Source organism: Delphinus delphis, chromosome 6 (genome assembly GCF_949987515.2).
Source record: "Delphinus delphis chromosome 6, mDelDel1.2, whole genome shotgun sequence".
Classification (NCBI taxonomy): Eukaryota; Metazoa; Chordata; class Mammalia; order Artiodactyla; family Delphinidae; genus Delphinus; species Delphinus delphis.
This window is the reverse complement of record NC_082688.1, coordinates 33,113,142-33,139,046: the sequence shown is the minus strand read 5'-3', so window position 1 is coordinate 33,139,046 and position 25,905 is coordinate 33,113,142. Positions and strand designations below refer to the sequence as shown.

At 44.9% G+C, this 25,905-nt stretch overlaps 1 protein-coding gene across 1 annotated transcript in view; it reads right to left on the bottom strand.

Annotated features, from left to right (window-relative positions):
* Positions 1-25,905, bottom strand: part of ANKS6 (ankyrin repeat and sterile alpha motif domain containing 6) — a 54,046-nt gene that overhangs the window by 6,205 nt on the left and 21,936 nt on the right. The window contains exons 9-14 of the mRNA XM_060013365.1: positions 25,172-25,375; positions 23,944-24,097; positions 21,698-21,867; positions 12,746-12,929; positions 7,746-7,813; positions 4,464-4,580 (exon numbers count right to left, since the gene is read on the bottom strand). Coding sequence (XP_059869348.1) covers positions 4,464-4,580; positions 7,746-7,813; positions 12,746-12,929; positions 21,698-21,867; positions 23,944-24,097; positions 25,172-25,375 — 897 coding nt within the window. The remainder of the gene's footprint in view (positions 1-4,463; positions 4,581-7,745; positions 7,814-12,745; positions 12,930-21,697; positions 21,868-23,943; positions 24,098-25,171; positions 25,376-25,905) is intronic.

The following is a 25,905-nucleotide window of genomic DNA, read 5'->3' as shown; positions in this document are numbered from 1 at the left end:
CAAATTTATTTTATTATATTAAAAGAGTTCTTAATGACATGGGTAACTGCATATATTTACTGTTAAACAAAGTAAGTGAATATAAAATTATAGATCCAAATTTATCTCAGCCACATAAAGAAAACATTCAGCACAAAACACTGCAGAGCAATCTTACCAAATACGAACAGTGCTGGCCTCTGGGTAGTTGGATCGTGACTCCTTTGAAAGTTTTTTTCGCCTTTCTGGCACTGTGCAAATTTAGTAAGACAAATATGCACAACTTTGAATAATCACAAAAAAATGGGAATGGAAAGAAGCAATGGCTTAGGACCAACTAAAGGTGAAACTCAGGCCATCATTTCTGTTTAATCTTCTCCAATATAGCACTTGTCTGAAACTAACAGACTAATAAGCTGACTTGAGTATATATCACAACTCGGATACTGGGGTGGGCTCACCTGGAAGTCAAATAGTTTGCAGGCTGAGGGTCCACGCTGCTTTGCTGATATTTTTATGGCTGAGCCAGGTTTTGGGCGAATATTCATTAAAAAAAAAATTTTGAGGAGGCAAAGATGGTGTCAAGATGGCAGTGTGGGAAGATGCAGAGTTAGCGTCTCCCCACAACTAGGGTGCCTGCCGGCCGCTGGTGGGGGACTCTGACGCCCAAGGAGACGGGAGGAACCCGAGAGTGAACTGGTAGGATGTAGGGGGACTGAGGGGGGAGGAGAAGTGGAGGCCAGACAGGATCAGCGCCCCTGAGGCCGGGGAGATCAGGAGAGGCAGGTGGGAGGGACTCTCCGGAAAGAGCATGAGAGGAGCAGAGGGCAATCGCCTGGCCCACGCGGGCCGGGGAGCCTGCTGAGCTCCCAGGCGGGTCCCCTGCCCTCCAATGCCCCGTCCAGGCCAATAGGTCCTTGGGAGCATAGGAGGGAGGCCAGGGAGATCAGGAGAGGCAGGCGGGAGGGGCCCTCCCAGACCGGAGGAGCAGGAGAGGTGGGAGGGAGTTTGCCCCACCCACTCGAGCCCAGAAAGCCTGCTGGGCTCCCAGGTGAGGTCCGCTGCCCTCTGAGACCAGGGGTGGGGGGCACATCGGTGTCCCTTCTGTTCCTTGAGCCTAAGCCCCACCCCCCACAGTCCCCAGGGGCCTTTTCCAGCCCTGTGGGTCCTGAGTATTGGCCCCACCCACCGCCCAAACCTCGCCCTTGCTTAGGCCCCGCCCTCCACAGCCAAGGCCTCCCACCAACCCGCCCCTTTTATTTTTTGCTACTCCATGTGGCTTGCGGGATCTTGGTTTGCGAGCCTGGGGTCAGGCGGAAGCTCCTGTGGTGGGAGCTCCGAGTCCAAACCACTGGGCTAACAGAGAACCTCAGACCCTAGGGAATATTCACCAGAGTGAGGTCTCACAGAGGTCCCCATCTCAGAGATAAGAGAGATTGGCTTCTCTCTGTTATGGGTCACATGGGGACACATGAGAAGGTGGCATTGTGCAACTTGGAATAGGATCCTCACCAAACTCAACCACTGGCACCCTGATCTTAGCCTTCCAGCCTCCATACTTTGAGAGTTAAATTTCCATTTACAAGCCACCTGGTTTAGGTATTTTGTTATGCAGCCCGAACTAAGACAACCACCAGCGGATGTTCCTCTCGATGGGGCCCCGCTTAGTATGGGATACAAGCTGTTACAGAAACAAGGAGAAGGGGGGCAATGAATTTCAGAGAAAACTTAAAGAAAAAAATGTTCTAGCCTGTACAGACTTTAAGACAAATGTCCTCCTTTGGAGTGGGCTTGAGATGTCACATCATCCACTCTGATGATGACAGTTTCCTAAGATTTGCAAATCAACCCAGTGTGTTTTCTTTTTATGATTCTGGACCAAGGAGGCCATAACCACTGAGGGCAGAGGAGAGGTTCCAGAAGCATTAGCGGTTACCATCTACCAAGCCCCAGGCCAGGCTCCAGGGACACCTAGCTCCTGTCTTTCCATGCCCTCCGAGGTCCTCACTGGCCCTACATCTAGAATCTTTTCTGTCCTTCTCGACTGGCCTAGGCTTGGCTTTCCTCACCTCCTTCCTCCCCTTGGCTCACACATCTGGCCCTTGGAGGCCAGGAGGAGGAAGGGTCCTAACTTCTGAGCCAGAGCCTCCTTACCATCACTCACCTAGTCCCCACCCCGAAGCCCTTGGACACTTGACTGGGTCACCCTCAACCACCCTGAGAGCCTTAATCTGTCCCCTCTGGCCTCCCCTCACACGAGGCATCTTTCTCTCCATGCTCCAGCCACTCCTTTAGTTCTTTAAATGCACCACACATCTTCTCACTGCAGGGCCTTTGCACATGTGCTGCCCTCTGCCTGGTCTGCACTTTTCTTCTACCCCTTTGCCAGGTGGTTCCTGTCTTCCTTCACATTGCAGCCCTCCTGCCCTTCCTCGGGGACGTCTTCCAGGCCCTTGCCTTACCAGTCCCCACTCTAAGTCAGGAGCTCTCACAACACAATTTGCCTGTCCCGTGCCTGTGGATTATACCGAGGCAGGATAGCAGAGAGGCCAGGACACAAACTCTGGGTTCTAATCTTGCCTCTGCCACTTACTGACTGTGTGATCTTAGGCAAGTTCCCTGATCTCTCTGTGCTTCAGTTCCCTCATCTGTAAACTGGAAACAACCTCAGCAGCTTTCGTGAGGGTTACACGAATGACTAGATGTGACGTGCTCAGAGCAATGCTGGGCACTGAGTGATACTCAGTGCTCAACACCCACACAGTGCCTGGGACATGGCAGACAGTTAAAGGGAGATTTCTCATGAGTAAATCAATGCTCTGAAGAGTTTAGTGCTGGCTTCAGGTGATCCACCTGCAGTAAGCCACCCTGAGGCTTCCGTTCCCTAGGTGAACCCTTCCTAGCAGCCGAGACCTGCCCACCTTCTGCTGCTCATGTCTAAGGGCAGGGCAGAAACGGTGCTGGTCTCCGAGTTGGGGCTCACTGCCTCTCTCGGAGCCTCTGCTTCCCTATCTGTAAAGTGAGGCAGCAAGGGTCCCAGGACAGGTGAGCAGTGTTTAGGAACAGGCCACTTGCAGAGGAGAAAGAACACACAGCAAAGACCTGCAGGAAAATGCTTAGGCTTGCAGACACCTGCAATGCCTGAAGCAATGCCGACTACATCACTTTGAAGGACGACCTCACAGCCTACACACAGGCAAAACAGTGACGACCACGATGGCAGAAAAACCAGCCCCCAACCCGGCGAGGCTGCAGGGCTGGAGGAGCTGCTTCCACACAGTGTGATGCTGCAGGAACCAGTGAGAAGGACGCCCTCCCTACCCCCGACTCTGCTCCTGGGCTGCACGAGGAGAGTGTGAGGGTACCGGCCTCCTGGATTAACTGAGGAAAGGTATGCACAGTGATCTGTGAATGATAAACTGTTACGTGGATATTTACCTGAGATGGTCACTACAGGTCTGTTCAATATTTCTGTGCCTACCTGGCAATATATAGAAAGAACCATAAAATGGTACGATCGCTAACATAACCTTGTATTGTGGAACACAGCCTGAAGAACAAAACAACAGCAGAAAAAGCAAAAACGCAGAGATGTCCATTCTGGTACTATTTACAATGGTCAAATCCCAGATTTTACCTGTCACTATCGTCGAACAAGTGGGGAGCTGTTCGGCTAAATGTGAAAGAGCAACAGGTATGCAAGTATTTATATGTTATTGCTTGAATAAGAGACCAAAAAAATCCAGCCCACGTTAGGGAAAAAGACAGAAGGCAAAGGAATGTGAATAGCCCAAGAGCGACTGTACAACTGTCTGCAGAGTGAGTGGTGCCTCACTTCTCTTGTGTTCTGTTTGCTTGTTTGTTTTTTGCATATGTGCCTTTGGGTGGGTGGATGGGTGGGTGGGGGCTTTGCTAATCTTTAGTTCTAAAGCTGGTGAAACAGAAGTTGAACATTAGACAAAAATGCAGGATGCCAACAACAACAACAACACTGACTGACAGATCTCTGTGTGCCAGGTGCTCTGCGGAGCATTTTAGTCCCGGCAGCGAGCCCATCACCCCCACCCTACAGACAAGAAAGCGAGGCTCAGAGGAGGGTGTGACTTGCCCAGGGTCATTGTAAGTGGAGGAGCTGGGATTCAAACCCAGGTCAGCCTGACCCTGCCGCCTGTCTTAATCAACTTCCACTGTGCTCCGGAGGGCAAAACCCAGCCCGGTGGGGTGAGATGACCGGAGGGAATGTTTTAGCCAAATCTAAGGAGAAACCACCTTATGGGAAGAGAGATCTCGAAAAGGAACAGGCATACTCAAAGGTAGTGACCCCTCGGTCATGAGAGGTGTATGAGCGGGGCTGTCGTCCACCAGGTGTGGGGGAGAGATGAAATCAGACCATGAAGGTCCCTGGAACACTGGGGCCGAGGATCCTAGTGAAGCTCTCAGCTGTTGGAAACAGGAAAAAAAAAAAAAAAGATTGAGAACAATACCTTGCCTGCATTCAGTTCAGAAATCGCTGCCAAAATCTGCTGCCTGGACCCGTCTGTCTTAATCCCCAGCTCCTTCAGGTCGCCATCGGTGAGCGTGAGGAACGCTTCCATATCCACCTGGGGAGAGAGAGGGGGATTCGCTGCTATCTGCTCGGCGCCACACCTCTTTTCCCCAACCACAACCAGACTATCACGATAACGAGCTATTAGTGCTTATGAGCAGTGAATTAATTATGATTTACTACTTCCAAGTCCTGGCTTTATGCTGAAAGTTTATTTGAAAACATCATTAAAATCGAACCCTCAGGACTTCCCTGGTGGTGCAGTGGTTAAGAATTCGCCTGCCAATGCAGCGGACACGGGTTCGATCCCTGGTCCGGGAAGATCCCACATGCCGCAGAGCAACTAAGCCCATGCGCCACAACTACTGAGCCCGCATGCCTAGAGCCCGTGCTCTGCAACAAGAAAAGCCACCGCAATGAGAAGCCCACGCACCACAACGAAGAGTAGCCCCCCACTCGTCACAACTAGAGAAAGCCCGCGCGCAGCAACGAAGACCCAATGCAACCAAAAATAAATAAAATAAAAAACAAAACAAAACAAAAAAAACGAACTCTCCTCAGCTCTAAGCCTGGGATTTTTAGGAGAGGTGCATTCTGGAAAGACTCTGAAAACGAAACAAGTAAGGGAAGTCTCTGAGATGGTAATCTGGGTGACTCGAGTGGCAAAAAATCCAAGTCTTGGTACTAGAAAGTTAATTCCAATGTTGCTGCACTTTTAACAGTATCCGATACTGCACAGAAAATATGAGTATGTGGCAGTACTCACCATGTTTCCCCCCCCCAAGGACAAGAGAGATGCAGACTGTGGAAAGACAGAGTGAGAAAATAAACAAGCAGAAGCAATAAAGGAAAGAAGGGCCATTGGTTTTTACCAGAAAAAAAAGGGCATCTCAAAGCTGTTCAATCCTTGGTTTTTGCCAGAGAAATTCTAACATTTCTGTCATCCCTGCCTAGGCCTCAGCTCCAGGAGAAATTTCTTCCCTGTCTTGATCTCTTTTAATAGTCACTTTACTTTCATGGATTTAAAATAAAATCTTGAACCAGGTTTGAGTTAGTGGGGAAGGGTCTGCTCCCTTATCCAACATCAAGCTCTCCCTGAGATGCAGAAAGGGCCCCTCTGATAACGGATAAGCTCCCTGAATCCCTCGGACACTTTACAGATCACAAGGTGCTAACGGGATCAAGGAAGAGGTGACATGATTTTGACGGAAACCACCTGCCCCTGGCCCTGCTGGATACTCCCCTCCCCCACCATCCCAGACCTGTGGCAGAGACCCCACACCCAGCTCCTCAGAAAGCACGGAACGCATAAAATAAAAGCAGGCAGCCATCAGCAAACAGTAAAGATTTTTTTGACGATGAGAACAATCGCCACTGAAGTTTAAGACATCAAGGAGGCAGGAAGGACAGGCTGGATAGGGCAGAAAAGCAAACCAAGGAAGAAAGCCACAGCACCCCTTACTGTTTCTTGAACAAAAATACAAACTCCTCAGATTTTGGAATTTATGAATTAGATAAGATTCTAATGACCAAATAATTCTGCCTTCTCAAATAACAGAGAAAATGTTAAATAATATTTAAATCAAACTGACTAGGTTGAGTTCATCTGCCCAGTGAGGAACATTTCTCTTGCCATAATTTAGCTTGAATTATTTTTATAGAGACTGGATTTTCTTCACAACCACAATGCCTTTTTTTATAATGGCTTTTGGCTTTTATTCGGAGGCAGACCCTTTTAAATTTAAACATGATCTGTTGTATTTACTTTGAATGCCAATATACTGTGTATTACCCCCCCCCAAAAAAAAACAAACTCCTCAACTGCATCTCAAGCTTGTTGGGGACAATGAGTGACTCTCGTGATTGCTACAATAACTATGACAGTTGTCATGTGCTAAACTGGGCACCAGAATGTTCTAAGCCAGTGATTACACCCTGGTGGCTAATGGGCCCACTGAGGAGTTTTATTTGGCCAACAGTAAAAATTTTAACATCTTATTGAGACGTAATTCACCTACCATACAATTCACCCATTTAAAGTGTGCAATTCAAAGATTTTTAGTGCAGAGTTATGCAACCGTCACCACACTTAATTTTAGAACATTTTCATCACCCCAAAAAGAAAACCCATACTCATTAGCAATCACTCCCATTCTATCCTCCCCACATTCCCTGGCAACCACTAATCTACTGTCTGTCTCTATAGATTTGCCTATTCTGGACACTGTATATAAATGGAGTCATACCATATGCGGCCTTTTGTGACTACTTTCACTTAGCACAGTGTTTTCAAGGCTCACCCATGTTGTAGTGTGTATCAGCATTTCCTTCTTTTTCATGACCTAGCTACATTCCATGGTACAGAGGTAACACGTCTTAGTTATTCATTCATCAACTGAGGGGCATTTGGGTCGTTTCCACTTTTTGGCTACTAAGAATAGTGCTGCTATGAACACTCTGTGTGAACACATGCTTTCAGTTATCTTGGGTATATACCTGGGAGAGGGATTTCTGGGTCATAAAGTAACTCTGCTAAACATTTTGAGAAACTGCCAAACTGCAGGACAGTAATTTTTAAAAATGTGGTGGTGAGCGCTTTAGAGCAAATAGGAACCTCTTAGACTAACACAGACTATTTACATCCAGATACTGAACACAGGTTCATCAGGATTTGCTTTTTTACCTGCTTTAAACCTAAGAACGTGCCAGGCAATCCCCTTCAACTAGAAGGACAGAAACAAACTTCACTAGAGAGAGCAGAGTTCAAAATTATACAATTCTATTATAATAAAACAAGTTATAAGGTCCCCAGGATTTCACTGTTATGAACTGAACCAAATGTGCTGAACAAGAATTCTATTTCCTCAGCTATCTAAGTGAAAAAGATCAATCTAGGCTTACAGGATGACAACCTACATATTTAGACAACTGTTTTATGGTAAGATATAAATTGACATTCAGAAAGAACATCCTGGGCTTCCCTGGTGGCGCAGTGGTTGAGAGTCCGCCTGCTGTGCAGGGGACATGGGTTCGTGCCCCAGTCCGGGAGGATCCCACATGCCGCAGAGCGGCTGGGCTCGTGAGCCATGGCTGCTGAGCCTGTGCGTCCGGAGCCTGTGCTCCGCAACGGGAGAGGCCACAACAGTGAGAGGCCCGCGTACCGCAAAAAAACCAAAAAAAACCCCAAAAAAACAAAAAAAACAAAAAAGAACATCCTTACCTCTTGCTCCTCAAAAATGGGCTGATATTTCTCAAGTGATAATTTCTTAAGGATTCCAGTCAGTTCATCTTCAAGAGGGAAAGAATGTAAAATAAGATATTTTAGCATTGGGTAAAATGTATCAAGAGTGATCTTCAAACTTTCATAAAACAGTGGTAATCTTATTTTGAAATTCTACCAGAAACCCCAACACAGAAAACAGATCTAAGGTGCGTTCCTGGGGATGAAGCTGAAGGTGGGTCCCGAGCCACCTGTTGACCATAATCTTCCCTTAGGGCAGGCTCTCAGCATTTGCCAAAACCCCAGATTGGGCTATGAAGACAGAAGATGTGGGGGCAGTTCATGGCCAGGCTCCAAAGGCTGACTCTCCAATGGCGGGACCATCAAGTTCTTGGAGGTCTAGCTGCTGGGACTAAAACCCTCCCGTCTGTCCCAGAACAATTTTTAATTATGATTTCTTGACTGTTGTTAGCTACAGCTGCAGTAAACACTAATGCCAGCAGTCCTCAGCTAGACAGAGAAAGAACTGGAGAGAACAGGTAGGTGGGCTTCAGACCAGAGTCAAGGTTTGCCTCAAGCGTTGGAGGCTGTGGGCTTCCTGAAGGAAGGGCGTGTCTGAATGGGACAGCAGAGCCAGATGGGCACAGACCAGGGGAAAACAGAAAATTTTGAGTATCAAGTTATCAGAGCAGGGAAGATAAAGGAGACAAAAGCAGCATCTGTGGGGGCTTTAAGAAACATTCCTTCACACATTCGATAAGGATTTATCAGACTAGGCACTGGGGGCTCAATAGGGACCAAAGCAGACCATAAGCAGGCTGTCAGGCTCAAGGCAATGAGGAAGAACAGAGCAGGGTGGGGGAGGTTGACAGGGGATGTGAGAATGTTGTTTTATAGAGGGCGGTCAGGGAAGGCCTCTCAGAAGGAGATATTTGAGCAGTAAATGAAGGAGTGAGCTGTGCAGATATCAAGGCAAAGAGCACCAGGCAGCATCCAGACAGTGAGAACAGCAAGTGCAAAGGTCCTGGGGCAGCGGGGGCAGCTTACAAAAGAGTGGACTGGAGGTTAGGAGGTCAGAGGTCCTTTTATTCACTCATTCATCATTCAACAGTGGCTACTACTGTGCCTACTACGTACTGGAATGCAAGGATGGAAACGTCCATGCTGTGAAGGAACTCAGTGTAGCTGGGAAGATATAATGAAGAGGATGACAGCTGATGCACAGTGCTCACTGTCAGGCACCCTGTATGGATGATGCATCTCCTCTTAACAACCCCATGAGGTAGACCCTCTTACTGTCCCCATTTGCAGATGAGGAAGGCACAGAAAGCTGGGTACCATATCTCGAGTGAGGTCACACCACTAGTCCATGGCACAGCAGGGATTCAAACACAGTGGTTTAGCTACCAGGCTTCTGCTACACACACTGCTCTGCCACTTCTCCCACTGGTGATGAGTTTATGGCGAAGCACATGAATAAGGGGATCTGGGGACAGAGAGGACAGCTGACCAGCCCAAGGGACCGGACAGGCTTTGCAGAAGAGGTGCTAATGAAATAGGATGTATGAGGTGAAACGAGTCCCAGTCCACACATAATCTATTATAGGCTCATGACGCCTATCATGCTTTGCTGCTGTCATTCCCTCCACGAGTCTCTCTCCACATCTGTGTGCTGGTAAATGTTTAACAACTGGATTTCTGGGAGGGGGAATGTACGCACGTATATAAGTACATGATTTTACTGATTTAAGGATGTGTGTGCACAATTTACATACAATAATAAATTACACAATACTCTGTATTATAAATTCCATATAGCCAATGCCTTCACTGCATTTCAGGCGTCTCACTGAATGCCTTCATTGATTTTTGCCTTACTCTTGAAGACATAGCCAATGAGTGTAGCTCCTACATGAAGGCTCACTAATGCTTCCGTTTACGTGAACGTGCGAGATGAAATGAAATGATGAAGACATACGTTGGAACTTCATGTGAGCAACTTTGCTGAATCAGATAATGGTTTTCAAAATCTTGAAGAATATTTTCTCAATTTTTAATGTTATTTTCAATATAACAGGTTAAATAGTTAAAGTTTAACCTGTATAATTAACACTGTCTCTGTCACTGTCTAGATGACATCCAGATGCTCTTTAAAACATTAAATCAAGCCCTAGTGGGTATTTGCTGATTTTCGTGGTATAAATGCCCCATTGTGGTCAATTTCAACCTACCAACATCATGTTCCTGGAAGTGGAATTGGGAAAGATGCACAGCAGTAACACATCAATACACAGTATTCCCACCACGTAGATAAAGGAGACATAAAGAATCTTAAGAGAACAGGTATTAGTAAAACGCACTAAAAATCAGTAAATAATATATTTTGTTTTAAATGCCACATACCTTTACATGTAACATAATCAGCTTAATTATAAGTTCATGCAGTTTGACTTTTTTTTTGTCTTCTTTTTTTTTAAGCATTTTTATTTTTATTTTTTAAAACTTTTTGGCCGCACAATGTAGTATGTGGGATTTAATTCCCCAACCAGGGATCGGATCCACACCCCCTGCATTGGAAGCATGGAGTCTTAACCACTGGACCGCTGGGGAAGTCCCTGTCTTTTTTTTACACATATTTTTGTTGTTGTAATTTGACTTTAAACAGCTGTGTTTAATTGCCAGCTCAACTGTTTCCTACAAATGTAACAATCGGTTCTGGGCCACCATTCCCGGCTCCCAGCCCCCCACTCTTCTCAGTCCTCCTGGCCCGGCACGAGGGCCACTCTTCAGTGAAGACTGCCATGGTGCTTCGTGCCTTGCTGATAACACACGTTTGATCCCACCTTGCGTTACAATCATTTAATGTTATTATGTGGAATGTATCTGAATCCCCAGCCTGATGATGAGTTATGCTGACACTGGCACAGGTTACAGCACCCAGGGCCTACCCCAGTCACCTTCATAGTAGGAATGTGAGGCTGAGAAGGCCACGTCGTCACCACCCCACCACTTCCTCCAGGAGGAATGAACAGATGGACACAGGTGGGAGGATGAGCAGGGCAAAGGCTTGCATGCAGTCCTTGACTGAGGCTACAGATTTCCCACAAAAATATCATAAAGAATGGCTATTTGGGGATAGATTGCAGGCTCTGGTCTGTGATAATCTAATGCCTGAAGGACAAGGGTCTGGCTGCCTCGGGACCCAGGAACCCCAGGAGGGAAAACTAGGCTTTCTAAGCCAGAGAAGGTAATCTAAAAAGAATTTGCTGTCAGGTCCTCCTGTTTTTATCCCAACTAGGCTTTGCAAACCTTTTTTTAAATAATGAATGAGAGGGGAGCAAAGTGGGCATAGACAGTGCATTCTGATGACTGTCTCAACTCTTTTTTTGGAAAAAGGTGGGGTACAAATCCCAAACTGAAACTGTAGGAGTTTAGATTCCTGAAAGCCTCTGAGGCGGGAGAGTTCATGGGTAGGGAAATTAAGATTCCACACAGAAAACACAGCTAGGGGGAATTCCTTGGTGGTCCAGTGGTTAGGACTCGACGCTCTCACTGCCAAGGGCCTGGGTTCAATCCCTGGTTGGGGAACTAAGATCCCACAAGCCACATGGTGTGGCCAAAAAAAAAAAGAAAAGAAAAAGAAAAAAACATTATATAAAAAAGAGAAAACACAGTTAGGGAGGAATGGGGTTGCTAAGTGAATCTCTGAAGCTTTTATAAATGATTGCACTAGATATCACAAAACAATAAAAGCAGCCCCAAATAAAGCGGATGCCAATGGCAGTGTACATTCATCAACTCAGTACAGACCAGAGCCTGTGCAGTTGATTTCAACTTATCACTTGCTGGGCAGAACCTGCTCTGCACTCCCTCCCAGTAGCTGCAGCAAGATGCCTGCAAATGCACTTGTGAGGACCACACACACAATGAAAGTTTCCTCCCCTCTCTGATTTATACTCTTTGATTTGCACCTGCCTGGGCCCCATCTCTCATCAAAGCCCTGCTCCCTCCTCCCCCATCCCTGCTCCCAGGAGCCACCAGAGGGGAGTTGTAAAGGATGAGCTTCTTCTCTCCTTTATCTTTTATATCTTCACATCTTTATCTGGGGCCTCACTGCACAGCCTCCACCCCTGCCCGGCCGTCCGGTCCATCTTCCTTTCCTCATCATCCCCACTCATGCAACTTCCAACGTTCTCCTGGTTACATCTCCTGCTTTTGCTTGCCCTCCATCCACTTCCATTTTCCTCTGAGGAGCTACTTCTCTCCCTCTCCCAATCCACACAGACCTGACCCCAACCCTGGCTCCAAAGGCAGACACACTCCACCCTTGGGGACACAGAGATAGTCAAGGATGGGCAAACAACCCAAGTTGTTATAAATATAGCCAAGACAGGACAATGACCTTTACCCCTGGGATTTTGCTGTACCTACTAAGAAAGTAGCACTCTTTCTGCTGGGGTTGCTAAGTTAGTAGGAAGAAGTAAGCATGAAGCTGCTGGATATATCCTTGCCACTACTTGAAGAGAGCTTACCTGAGACATGGAGAAAAACATTCCCTAAGCACCTGGATCCAGACACACCTGAAGAACACCCTAGATATTTCCATTATATGAGCCAACAAATTATCAGTTTTTGGTATTGTTTTTGCTTAAATCAGTTTGAGTGGAGATTCCATCCCTTGCAACTGACAGAGTTCTGATTTGTACAAGGTTCAGGGAAAGGTACATAACTGGGGTCAGAGAAGCAGTTCTATGGGTGTTTGTTTGTATATATAAACGAAAATCACCTACATTCAAAAACTACTATACACCTTTTAGGTATGTAAGCTCAATGAAGACAAAAATACAAGGTAGAATCAGGGAAGGGGAAAGACAGGTGTTTTTGTCTGACTGAAAAAATGATAAAACACCTGACCTAGGATGGCTATAGCAAAGAAGGGCAGCTGCTAGGTTACCATGGTAAAGAGGAAAGGGTGGGCTTTCAGGACCCCGGGGACTCACCCTCATCAGTGATGGTGCCACTGCTGGAGCCCCCGCTGCTCTTGGACTGCCGGTGGGATGAGGAGGAGGACACGGAGGACTCGGCTGCCTGCGCTTTGGGAGAAGGTGAAGGCGTGAGCGTGGGGGAGGTGCTTTTGGAGGTAGTGGAAGTTCCAGACGGAGGCCTTTTGCTCGTCTCCAGTTTCTGCTGAAAACAATAAGACAAATACAATATTTTTGTGTGTGTGTGGTATGCGGGCCTCTCACTGTTGTGGCCTCTCCCGTGTGGAGCACAGGCTCCGGACGCGCAGGCTCAGCGGCCATGGCTCACGGGCCCAGCTGCTCCGCGGCATGTGGGATCTTCCCGGACCAGGGCACGAACCCATGTCCCCTGCATCGGCAGGCGGACTTTCAACCACTGCGCCACCAGGGAAGCCCGACAAATACAATTTTGAGCCCAAATCAATTGAGTCCTTTGCCCACTGGGAGGGAAAACAACTTTCATGCCAGGACTGGTGAGATTTGGGGTTTCTGCATTTACTCTTGACCTGTGACTGAAATTTTAGAATCCAAGCTATAAGCCCTCTTTATCTGTCTCTGTATGTCTGTAGATTAGAAAGGCCTTTATCCTTCATTGTGTAATATTTTCTTATTTCCAGAGGTTATTAATAAATTTGATTATAAAGTCAAAAAAAATAAAAAAGAATAAGACAAATACATAAGCCATTACCTGGAGGGTAGACATGATTCAAACAGACACCCACAACAGGGAACACGTGGGACATTTGACTCAACAAGATATCTAACCAGGACTATGACATCTACTTAAGAAAACATGCAAAGCAGAAACAGTATTATCAAAACAGTTACAGGAAAATCCTCCCCTGGAGCAGAGAGGCAGGGAATGGGATGGAAAAAGTGGCACATAAGGAGCCAGAAAACCCAGGTCCTAGTCCTGCCCCTACAGCTGCGATATTGTGTCCTTGGCTGAGTCCCCTAACCTCTCAGTTAACCAGCTCTAAAATGGAAGTGTGGCTTATTACAAACGAAGGCCCATTCTGCTCTTCATGTTTCTTCATTTAAACCAGTCACTTCTAACCTTTCACCACAGAACACTTATTATTTTTCCTTTGTGTGTGTTGCACACAAAAAGCCCTTCTTATTTTGAAATACTTTATTTTATTGAAGTACAGTTGATTTACAATGTTGTGCTAGTTTGGGGTGTACAACATAGTGAATTGGGTAGGGTTTTTTTGCAGTTTACATTCCATTATAGGTTATTACAAGATATTGGGTATAATTCCTGGGACTATACAGTAAATCCTTTTTGCTTATCTATTTTATGTATAGTAGTTTGTATCTGTTAATCCCATACTCCTAGTTTGTCCCTCCCTGCCCCCCTTTGGTAATCATAAATTTGTTTTCTATGTTTGTGAGTACTCTTAGACTTACAATGACGGAAACTAAGAAATTAACACTGGGACAGTATCAGCTAAACTACAGACGGTACTCAAATATCACTGGTTGTTACACTGATTCTTATTCTGGTCCAGGATCCATACTGCATTGACTTGTTAGGTCTCCTTAGTGTCCTCCAATCTGTGAAAACTCCTTGGTCTTGCCTTGTCTTTCATGACCTCGACACTTTTGAAGAGTCCTAGTCAGGTATTTGTAGACAGTCCCTCAATTTGGGTGTGTCTTATTTTTTCATAATTAGATTTACTTATGGATTTTGAGGTTGATGACCACTGAGATGATGTGCTATTCTCAGTGCATCACACCAGGAGATACAAAGTATCAGTACCTTATCACTGATGCTAGCCTTGATGACTTAGTTAAGGTGGTGTCTGTCAGGTTTCTCCATTGTGAAGTTACTATTTTTCCCTTTATAACCAATAAATATTTGGGAAGACATTTTGAGCTAAATATTTTGTTTTTTCTTAAAAGTTTTGCCTGTTAATTTTAACATCCTTTGGTGCATCTTCTCTGGAGCAATTACTACTGTGATGTTCTAATGGTGTTTTGCTATTTCCCTTATTCCTTCCACATTTATTACTTGGAATTCTTCTGTACAGAAGACTTGTTCCTTCTCCCCCGATTTATTTCTTCAGTTATTTATTCGTATCAGCATGGGCTTGTGGATATTTATTCTCTGGGTTATAATCCAATACTACTGTTATGCCCTGGTCCCTTGTATTGGAGGGTGCTATTTAGAAACCAAAATCTGGATAGTAGGTTGCTCATGGCTACTGGGATATCACTGCTTCTAGGTCCTCTCAGTGAACAGAGCAAGGAAATATATGAAGTCTACTAACCCATGCATACACACATAACTCTACAATAAGTATATTCCTATGTCTATCAATCTGTGTATATATGTATATTTATGCATACATTCATACTGATTCATACTGACACCTCTGACTCCAATCCAATACTCACAGGATTAGTTCTAGCATTTCCCCTTTGACTCAATCTCTGACAGTTAAAAACTGGGCTCATTATCTATAATATATTTACTTATTTGTTCAACCCTAGTATATATATAAAGTGTATATGTACACAAAAGGTATATATATGTAAAGTAGCTTCACAACTGCTACACCATAATGCCTGCAAGAAAAAAAAAACCTCAGATGAATTGGGAGATTGGAATTAACATATATACACTACTATGTATAAAATAGATAACTAATGAGAACCTGCTGTATAGCACAGGGAACTCTACTTCACTTTGCTGTACAGTAGAAACTAACAACATTGTAAAACAACTATACCCCAATTAAAAAAAAAATCAACTAGAGTACAATGCTTTTGTACAGTTCTTTTTGTCTTTACTTTACTCTCACAATATCCATTTACATGTTTTCTCCCACCTCCTAAAGTGCAGTTATGTCATTCACTTGTAATACAACTACATCTGTTGTCATAGTCTGCGTACATCCTTAGGTCCTGGTTGATTTTTTTAAAATTTGCATACAGTAAAAATAACTGTTGTGTACAATTCTACAGGTATTAATAAATACGTAGAGTTGTGTATTCCACCAACAGAGTGCCATATGGAACAGTTCCATCATCCCCCATATTCCCTTGTGCTGTTTCTTTCTAGTCAACCCCTCCCCCCATCCCAACCCATGGAAATAACTGATCTGTTTTCCATCCTTATAGTTTTGCCTTTTGTATACTGTCATATAAATGGAATCAAACGATATGTACACTTTTTTGTCTGATGCAGCATGATGCCTCTAAGATTCATTTAAGTTACTGCGTGTGTCAGTAGTGTGTTCTTTTACATTGCTGAGTAGTATTCCATTGCATGGATATTACCACAGTTAGTTTACCTGTTCACCTGTTATGAGATGTTTCTAGTTTGGGGTACTTATGAAAAAACTGCTGTAAACATTCACAAACTGATTTTTGTATAAACAGAAGTTTAAAAAAATTCATTTGGGTAAATATCTAGGAGTGAGAGAGCCAGGTCACATGCTATATGTATGTTTAGTTTTATAAGAAACTGACAAACTTTTTCAAGGCGGTTGTATCATTTTTGCATTCCCACCAGCAATGAATGGGAATTCCAGTAGCTCCACATTCTCACAGCACTTGTAACTTAATTTTTTTTTAATTTTAGGCAGTCTAATAATAGGTGTAGAGTGCTGTCTCATTGTGGTTTTAAGTAGCATTCCCTAAATAATGATGTTGAACATCTTTTCATATGTTTACGTGCCATCTGCATATTTTCTTTCATGATACTTTTCAGATACTTTGCCCATTTTTAAATTTATTGGTTGTTTTCTCATTGTTGAGTTTTGAGAGTTCTTTATTCTGGATACAAGACCTTTATCAGATACATGATTCGCAAATATATTGTCTAGTCTGTGGCTTGTCTTTTCATTCTCTTAATGCTGTCTCTTACAGACAAAAGATATGAATTTTCATAAAGTCGAATTTAACATTTTTTTCTTTTATGGATCATGCTTTTGGTACCATATCTTAAACTTACTTGCCAAATCCAAAGTCACACAGACTTTCCCCTAGAAATTTTATAGTTTTTCATTTTGTATTTCAGTCTATGATCCATTTTGAGTTAATCTCTGAATCAGCTGTGAGAAATATGTGAAGGTTCATTTTCCTGCATATTTAATTGTTCCAGCACTATTTGTTGAAAAGACTACCCTTTCTTTGTTGAATTGCCTTTGCACCTTTGTAAAAAAAAAAAAATTCAGTTGATTATTCTTTGGCCTCTCTATTCTGTTCCATTGACCTGTGTGTCTGTCCTTCCCTAATACTGTACTGTAGTTTTATAGTAAGTCTTGAAACTAGGTATTATGATTCTCTTTTTCATAATTCTTTTGCCTATTATAGTTTATTTGCATCTAAATATAAATTTAAGAATCACTTTCTAGATCTCTACAAAAAGAGCTAGCTGGGATTTTAATTGGGATTACATTGAATCTATAGATCAAATTACAAAAAAATGGATATCTATTTATTTAAGCTTATTTGATTTATCAGTGTCTTGTGGTTTTCAACTTATAGACTCTGCGTATACTTTATTAGATTTATACTTAAGTATTTCATTCTCATAATACATTTTCATATAATTTTATTTTCATATAATACATTTCAAATGTATTGTAAATGATATTTTAAGTTTCATATTTTAAAAGTCTAACTGTTCTAATTCTAATTGTTCATTGCTAGTGTGTAAAAATACAATTGGGACTTTTATATATTGACCTCGTATCCTGAGACCCTGCTGAACTCACTTCTTAGTCCTAGGAGCTTTTGTGTAGATTTTTTTGAGTTTTCTAAGCAGACAATCATATCATCTAAAAATAGAGATAGTTTTCTTTCTTCCTTTACAATCTGTGTACCTTTTATTTGTTTCTTACCTTATTACACTAGCTATAGTTTTTGGTACAAAGTTGAGAGACAACATCCTTATTCCTGATCTTAGGCGGAAAGCACTCAGTCTTTCACCATTAAGTATGATGCTAAGTACAGGTATCTTACATGAGGTCCAGGAATTTCTTTTCAATTCTTAATTTGCCAAAAGTTGTGATCGTGAATGGAGTTTGAATTTTGCCAAGTGCTTTTTCTGCATTTTATTCTTTAGTCTGTTAATATGGTGAATTACTCTGACAAAGTGTTCTTTTTTGGGTATTTATCCTATTTAGTGTTCTCTTAACTTCTTGGACCTATGGTTTGGCATCTGTCATTAATTTGGGGAGAAATTCTTGGTCATTAAAAAATACGTATATATTCCTCTGCACCACCATTCTCTCTTTCTTCAGGGGTTCCAATTACTTGTATGTGAGAGTATTTGATATTATCTCACAGCTCTTGGGTGCTCTGCTTTTTTTCTTTTGCTTTACCTTCTTTTTTACTTTGTGTTTCAGTTTGGGTAATTTCTATTGCCCTATCTTCAGGTTCACTGATTCTTTCCTTGGCTGTGTCAGGTCTACTGAGGAGCCCATCAGAGGCATTTCTAATCTCTGTTACAGGTTTTCTATTTCTAGCATTTCAATTTGATTCTTTCTTATAGTTTCCATTTCTCTGCTGAAATTGTTACTCATAGGATCTTGCATGCTGTTCAAATTTTCCACTAGAGCCTTTAACATATTAATTGTAGTTCTTTTAAATTTCCTGTCACATAATTCCAACACCTGTTTCACATCTACATCAGATTCTGATGACTGCCTTACTTCTTGGGAGTGTGGTGTTTCTTGCCTTTTTGTACGTCTTATAATTTATGCTAAAAATTGGACATCTCATTTAGAATAGTAGAGACCAGGACAAATATTTTCCTGCCTGGAAATGGGTACACCTTTCCTTCTGCTAGGCCTTTAATGCTCCTTCGAGCTAACTACAACCCAGAGTGGAAAAAGAAGTCCCTTTCTTACGTTTTAAAAGACTTTGTCAATAAGCTGCCTATATTATTAAGGAATTCTTCCTCTGCTTTTTCTATAAAGACAGACATTCCATAATAAAGCTTCTGGTTAAGCAGAAGGTAATTGGTATATCCCTAAGAAACAGATCTATCCCAGCCAAGAGCAAAGAAACACAATACTCTAGGCCTTGTGTGCAGCATTATTCGGGAGGGAGCAGATAAATATAAACTTTGGGATGCTCTGAAATATTTGAACCATTCCTCTCATGCGCAGTGTGGCAGATTGATCATGTAATGGCATCATCTCCACCCCTCCCTGGATCAATACCCTTTGCTATGTAACTCTGTGTGGTCTCCTGCACAGAGGGTGTGATGACTTAGTTACTTGATTGGTTTTCAACTTATGCCTTTGACTAGTGCCATTAGAACATACCCAAGCTTGCTGTGGGCATACATGGCCCTGTTTTTTTGGTCACCCCAGCCAAAAGCCAAACATCTAAGTGATCCCCTCAGACCAGAAGAACTGCTTAACTAAGTCAAGACTAAACTGCCCAGCCACAGATCTGCAAGCAAAAGAAATGCCTTCTGTTTTAAACCACTGTGCTTTCGGGTGGGAACAGAAAGCTGATATTCCCAGTGGGCCTTTGGGCTTCCTGAGATCTGGGAAGTGTTGAAGCATACTCTGATCCCATTCCCCCCAATTCTGGGTCTCCTAAGGCACACTTCATGTGAGAAGCCATGCCTTACAAATATCCCGCCATCGCAGTGGTACTTGTTTTAAGCAAAGTACAAAACCCAGATTTAGGAGGCTCATATGTTGAATACTAATTTCTAATTCTTCCTAACGCAGTCTTTGAAAAGCACTTCATGTCTCCATTTTGCTGCTGGAGCCTTTGACAGAAAGCCCACTCCTGTGTCCTTTGGTTTAGGGCAGTGGTTTCCAAGAACTTGGGCTGGGCTGGCTGCAACACTCTCTGGGGAGAAAAACAGATTCCCCTAACCCTACCCTAAGAGTTTCATTCAGTTATGCTGTGTGGGACCCAGTAATCTGAATTTTTAAATAGCTCCCCAGGATTACAGTATATTCTTATGTTAAGAATATCAGGTGATCATTAAACTGAATCGTTTCCCCAGTCTTCTGTTTCCTGAATGCATCTTTAGACACAATTTCCTTTCATCAGAACACACTTGTATATAGATTAAATGATAGGTGCATCCAAGTGAGGTAGTAGTTAATATAATTTATAACTTAGATGCCTACCTATTTCCAACACCAATTAAAGGAAGCTAACAATATATAACACATCTAATAAGACCATCAAAATAGAAACAGAAAATTTTAGACAACAGAGAAGAGGAAAACTATATCAAAATTCTAGAGTAGCAGATTTACCTTAATGAGTAGCTGAGTCTCCTAGCAGCAAAGGCAAAAAGTGAAATATGCTAATTATAGAATTCTTACTATCTGATGAAATAAAATGTATCGAAGTATCTGATGAAATAAAATGTATTGAAGTATCAGTAGAGACATTTTTTCCGTAGAGCTGAATTCTAAAAGGAACTTAATTACATAAATCCTATTACACAAGTAATTTTGAACATAATAGAAAATATGCTAATGTATAGAGAGAAATTTTTTCTGGAGTTATATTGTAAAGAAACTAATTATACAGGTCCAACTGAGTAAGGGACTTTGAATAACAAAAAGAGTTGTATAACCAACAGTGGTTGGGCAGACAATAAAGACTATTTCTCATACATCCATTAAGACATCAATCTCTGGAGGCACTTCTGGGCAAAGGTCCAAGGGTGAGGCCTTCAGACGATCTAACTTTTCTCAGGGAAAAAGCTTAAGACATCTAGAAAATAAGATGAAGAGTGCGGTTGTGCCTGGACTTGGGGTCCTCTCAGAGGAGGAAATGGGCTATACTGCCCCACTGCAGGGGCACCTGGAGAGCCATCTGGTAAAGGAGCCAGTTCATGCTCATGACTAGGTACCCACACTCTGGGGGCTCACTCCATTAATCAGCCCCGGAGGAGGGACTCAGGAGGTGGAGGGGGAAGATTCTGAAGACACTGGAAGACCTCCCCTCCCAGAGCCATGTGGGGTTTTCCACGCATTGCAAATCCCCCAGTTTGCTACCAACGTGGTGACTGCTCTGGGGCTGCACTAATGGAGGAAAGGTGCCAGAGCAGGGAGGTGAGGCCCTGGCTCTGTCCTGCCCACCAACCTCCCTTTAGTTCCTTTCCTACACCACACTCTCATCTCCGGCGCTCTGCACGTGCCGTCCCCTCACCCTGGGACAGTCTCCCCCTCGCCCCACCCTTGCCCCTTTCATCTGGCACTTCATCCTTCAGAGCCCTGTCTAGATGTCACTGACGCCCTCAAGCCTCGGCAGAAACCCAGCCGTGCCCCACAGCATCCTCCCCTCTCCACAGCAGACCCTACCACACCAGTGTGAGATGGCTGTGTCTGCAGTGACACCCTGAGAACGGTCACCAAAGCCTTGGTTCACTGCTGGATCCTCACTGCTGGAAGTGCCAGGCACAGAGCAGATGCTCCAAAGATGTGGACAGTGGATGCATAAGAAAGGAGTACAAATACTACTGCTACGACTGTCAACAGTAAGGGCTGACACTTATACAGGCATACCAGGTACCAGCCCCATTCTAAATGCTGAAGTGTGAGGCTGTGATTAGAACCCAGGCAGTTGCTCCTGAACCCACACTCTGAACCCTTTTGCTCTAAATCAGTGAACAAAAACACGTGCCGTGTGAGGCTGGATGACCAGTATAGGGCTGGAGAACTTAGTGCTCACCCCGGCATCGCACCGCACCTCAGCACCCCTCCCACCTGCAGGTATCCTGGAGATCGGGCGAGAGGTGAACACACGTGTGCAGGAGACCAAGGGCACAGGGTATGATCTCAGCAGCCACCCTTCTCAGAAAGCCCAGGTGCGGCCAGATGGGAGGTTTAGTCCTATCCCACGACGGTGGCACCGCCTGTGCTCCCCAGGCGTGGACCATGCTAGAACAGGACCTGTGAGCGTCAGAGGAGCAGACGGAAACAGAACAAGCACCTTGCCACCAGGAACACTGCCGCCTGCAGAGGAGACCAGGAGCTCAGACGGGCTGGAGCCAGGCGCTGGCCCAACAGGACTTGACCGATGGCTGGGCTTCTGCTCAGATAATCCGGCTGCTTTTTTCCTCTGGGCAGCGATCTGGGACAGAACACTGTCTATGCTTCCACCTGAGGAAACAGGAATAGGAATGACTGCCTGGGTCCAGAGCACTGCAGTGCGGGCGGTGGACATCAGGTGCCGACCTGGCTGAGCCAGAACCCCGTTTCCCAGACCCCCGCCCCTGGCTCTGGGTCAGGGCTAACCACAGGAGGACTGTGCATGACAACTGGCAGGTGGACGGCCATCAAGGCTCCAGTTTGTCCTCACTTTCCCCCGAGCCACGGCCAGTTCAGTCAGCCGCCAGCGGGCACAGACAGCACGCCCTGCCCTGGGTTCCCCCAGCAGCCCCGCTGCAGCGCCTGCCAGCAGCTCCACATGCTGCCACGCCAGGGCTCCTCTGCCATCATCCAGCCCCCGCTTCTGGATCTCTACGCCCCCAGCTACTCCCACAGTTGAGCCAATAACTTTCTCACTCCATAATACTCAAGGGGTTAGCTTCCCTGACTGAATTCTGACTGCCAAGTTCCCTCTCCCTGTTTCCCCAAACCTACCAGCAACCTTGAATTATTAGAAAGGAAAAGGGGAAAGTGATAATATCCAGAGCGCGGGAGGGCACTGGAGGGAGAACACTGATATCTGACATTTATAAAGCACTTACTAGGTCTGGAGGGCAAAGTGTAAAGCTTCAAAGACAGGCACACCCACTGCCCCCGCCACCCTGATTCAAAGGCACTTACATTAAGCAAATCGCTAAGCAAGCAGGCAAGCGCAGAGCTATGGAGCCATTACTTAGAGTGGGATCTCCAAGAGCAAAAATCGAGAACAGCCTGAATGGTTGAACACCATTCAACAAGAGGGAACTGGTGAATTAAAACTGACACCTCATATGAGTGGAAGGCTGTCTGGTTATTTGAAAGATGCTGTAGCTACACGTGTACTGGCATAAAGAGGTGTTTACAACATGGTAATGGGTACAAAGAGGAAAAAGGTTACAGAGCAGACTACACTGGGAAGTCAGCCTGCTTGCGTGCAGGTCCTGGCTCTGCTACTTCGCAGCTGTGTGGTCCTGGGCGAGTTATTTAACTCCCCTGAGCCCCAGTTCCCTCCCCTGTAAAGTGGAGAGGACACCTCACAGGTTGTTGGAGGACTGAAGGAGATAATCTATTTAAAGGGCACTGTGCCTGGCATACACTAAGTGCTTAATAAATTATTATTATGCTTTCAAAAATATGCATTAAAGTACCTTGCGAAGATATACACCAAAATGTTAACAATGATCCCTAATGGGTGAGATTATACTTTTTTTTTTCTTTATCTGGTTTTCAAGCTTTTCCATAAGAAGCATGCATTCCTTATGTAATGGCATAAAGCAGGGTGCCTTCCTGCAAAGCTGGCTTTGGTTAATCCTGGATCCCCTCGGGGAGGACCAGAAAATATCCTGTAACCAGCCTCATTACCTATTCCCATACTCTGGTGTTTTGTTTGGTTTTTTATAGTATTTACTATCATCAGATTTTTAAAAAATTATGTTTATACCAGAATACAACTTCTTACAGAACTGACTTTGAAATTTTTATTGCTAAATGCTCTATCGCCTAGACATTGCCTTGCATCTAATAAGTGGTCAACAATATTTGCTGAAAGAATATGGTAAACAAATGTAATGATGTGAAAAAAATTAAAATTAAAGAAAAAGAAAGTATGCCAATAAGCCCCAAATAACTGTGGGGCAATTTGCTTTGAGTCTTAATTGTCTCTGGGCAAATCTGCTGTGTGTCTCTGGGCAAATCTGTCACCCACTCTGAGCTTCCGTTTCCTCATCTGTTCATTGAAGGGTCAGGATGAGAAGATATCTAAGGTTTAATCTTCAAGGATTTTAAATACCGCAAAAACACCATGTATTTCTCTTAGTTTCTTGTAAAATTTTCCAAGAAAATAAAGCATTATAGACTATTTCTTCCCCTCCCCTGCCCTAAGAAAATGCATAGAAGAAACTATGAATTGTGAATTCACTGAAAAATCCTTTAGGCACATCAACGAGAAAGACAGGTTGTATGCAGTGGTCTCTAGGACTGTCCCCAGTTCACACCCTCAACCCCAAGGGATCTTCCCACCTCCACGGAGTGGCCTGCCTGGGTACCCACCTGAGCGGTTGTGTAGCTCCCCACCGTGCCTGCTCATGCCTCCTACCCCACTGGAGCCACCAGAAGAATGAGGTGAGTGGTTGAAGTTTCCAGAATTGGCAGGAGAGGCTGGGCTTCTGGAGAGAGATGGAAATTTAACTGGCCTGACGGGAGTCTGCAAGAACAAGGTGGATATCACAGTTAGGGTTTGCTGTTCATTCCTTCCGATGCACAGATCACAGTGGTGAGGGACCTGGAGTTCAGCTGGCCCATCCCAGCCGGTGCTTGCATCCACTGGCATGTCCTTGCCCACCGGTGCTCATCCTACTAGGAGTCCCCCAAGGGATGGCAGTTCACATCTATCTGCTGACAACTTGACTGACCATTAACTCAGGCTGAGCACCTGTGACATCGTTTCCTACAGGTCACCCACCTGCTCCCATGTGGTGGACTAATGTAAACCCGCTCTGTCCATTTTTGAGTACCTCCAGCCACCAGGCCCTTGGTCTCCAACTAGTGATTTGGTATTACGACAGTCCAGGGAGGCAGCAGCAAGCAATGGGGGTCAGACAGAGACGGGGGCCCTGAGGTTCTCCAATCAGTCGACACAAAGCGGCAGGGTCAGGTCCTAAATCCCTGTCCTCGGTTTGCCCATTTACTGTACCTACATTATTTACAGTCTACACATATGGAGATCAGCTCCCACAACGGGATGGACTACCTCAGTATATCACAGAGACACACTGAGGGCCACCAAGTCAGAAACCACTGCGGTCAAAAGGAGACAAGTCACACTTTCTGGTTGCAAGAAAACACTAGTAGCACACATAGTTGCCTCCCAGCGTTGAGCTTTGTCCTGGACCTGCGCAATGTAGTATGGAACTTAATTAGAGGCCAAGAACCTGATTTCTGGTCCCAGCATCCCCGCCCCAACTTGGCTGGGTGACCTTCAGCAACTGACTTCCCTTCTCTGGGCTGTTTCCTCATCTACTAAAGGGAAGGGTGGATTAGATCAGGTCTTCAACCTGTGTTCCAGGGAGAGGGACTCCCATTTTCACTCCATTCACTCTAACATTTTAATCTGCTTACATATTAAGTTCTTTGGTAGGGTTTCATTAGACAAAAGAATATCACTCATTTAAAAGAAAATAAAAAGCTTCAGCCCCCCTGGATTAGTGGGTCTCAGGTCCCTTCTGCCTGCAATGTCAGTGAGTGGTGACGTGTAAAGCATGTCAGCTGGACGACTTACGGTGTCTGTGCTCCCGCCGCCCACAGGTTGCCCCCTGCTGGCTCTCTGGGGCCGCACAGTCTTCATGGGGTCTGCCTTCCCGTTGTGACATGTCCGGGACCGATCCGAGCTCCACAGCTCAAAGCTGGAAGGGGGTAAGAAAGGGGGGATGACTGCCTTCAGCTTGTCGTTTGGGAGTCTGGTGAAGGGGGCTCCATTCCGAAGCTGAAAAAGACAGGCTGTGGGTTAGGCAAGCACCAAGAGGGCTCCCGGCTCTGCGAGGAAGGCTCCAGGTTTCCCCTGCTTCTCAGAGAACGGCAGCACTACCTACCCCTCCACCCAAGCCAGAAACCCACATGATGTCCTCAGCTCTCTTCCCAGCAACCAAGCGATTCCCACAGCTGCTCTGCTCCAACTCCCAGGTTCTCTTGCATCTGTCCACAGCAGAAACACACAACAGGGGCGGGGAGTATGGAGAGTCGTGGGGTAGCCAAGAGGTGACACGTGTGCTGTGATGGGGCAGCACAGGGGAGGGGCCACCTCTCCCTGCAGGTAGAGAGGGCATCTTGTGGGTTGGGGGGCACTTGATCTGAGCCCAAAGGACAACAGAGAGGTTTGGGGAAAGGGCACTGCAGACCGAGGGAAGAGAATGTGGAAAGGCCTGGAGGCAAGAGGAGCAAGACCAGTGCACAGAATTGCAAGGACACTGGTGTGACCAGAGCTGAGGGTTTCGGGAGGAGGGAATGAGGGTACTG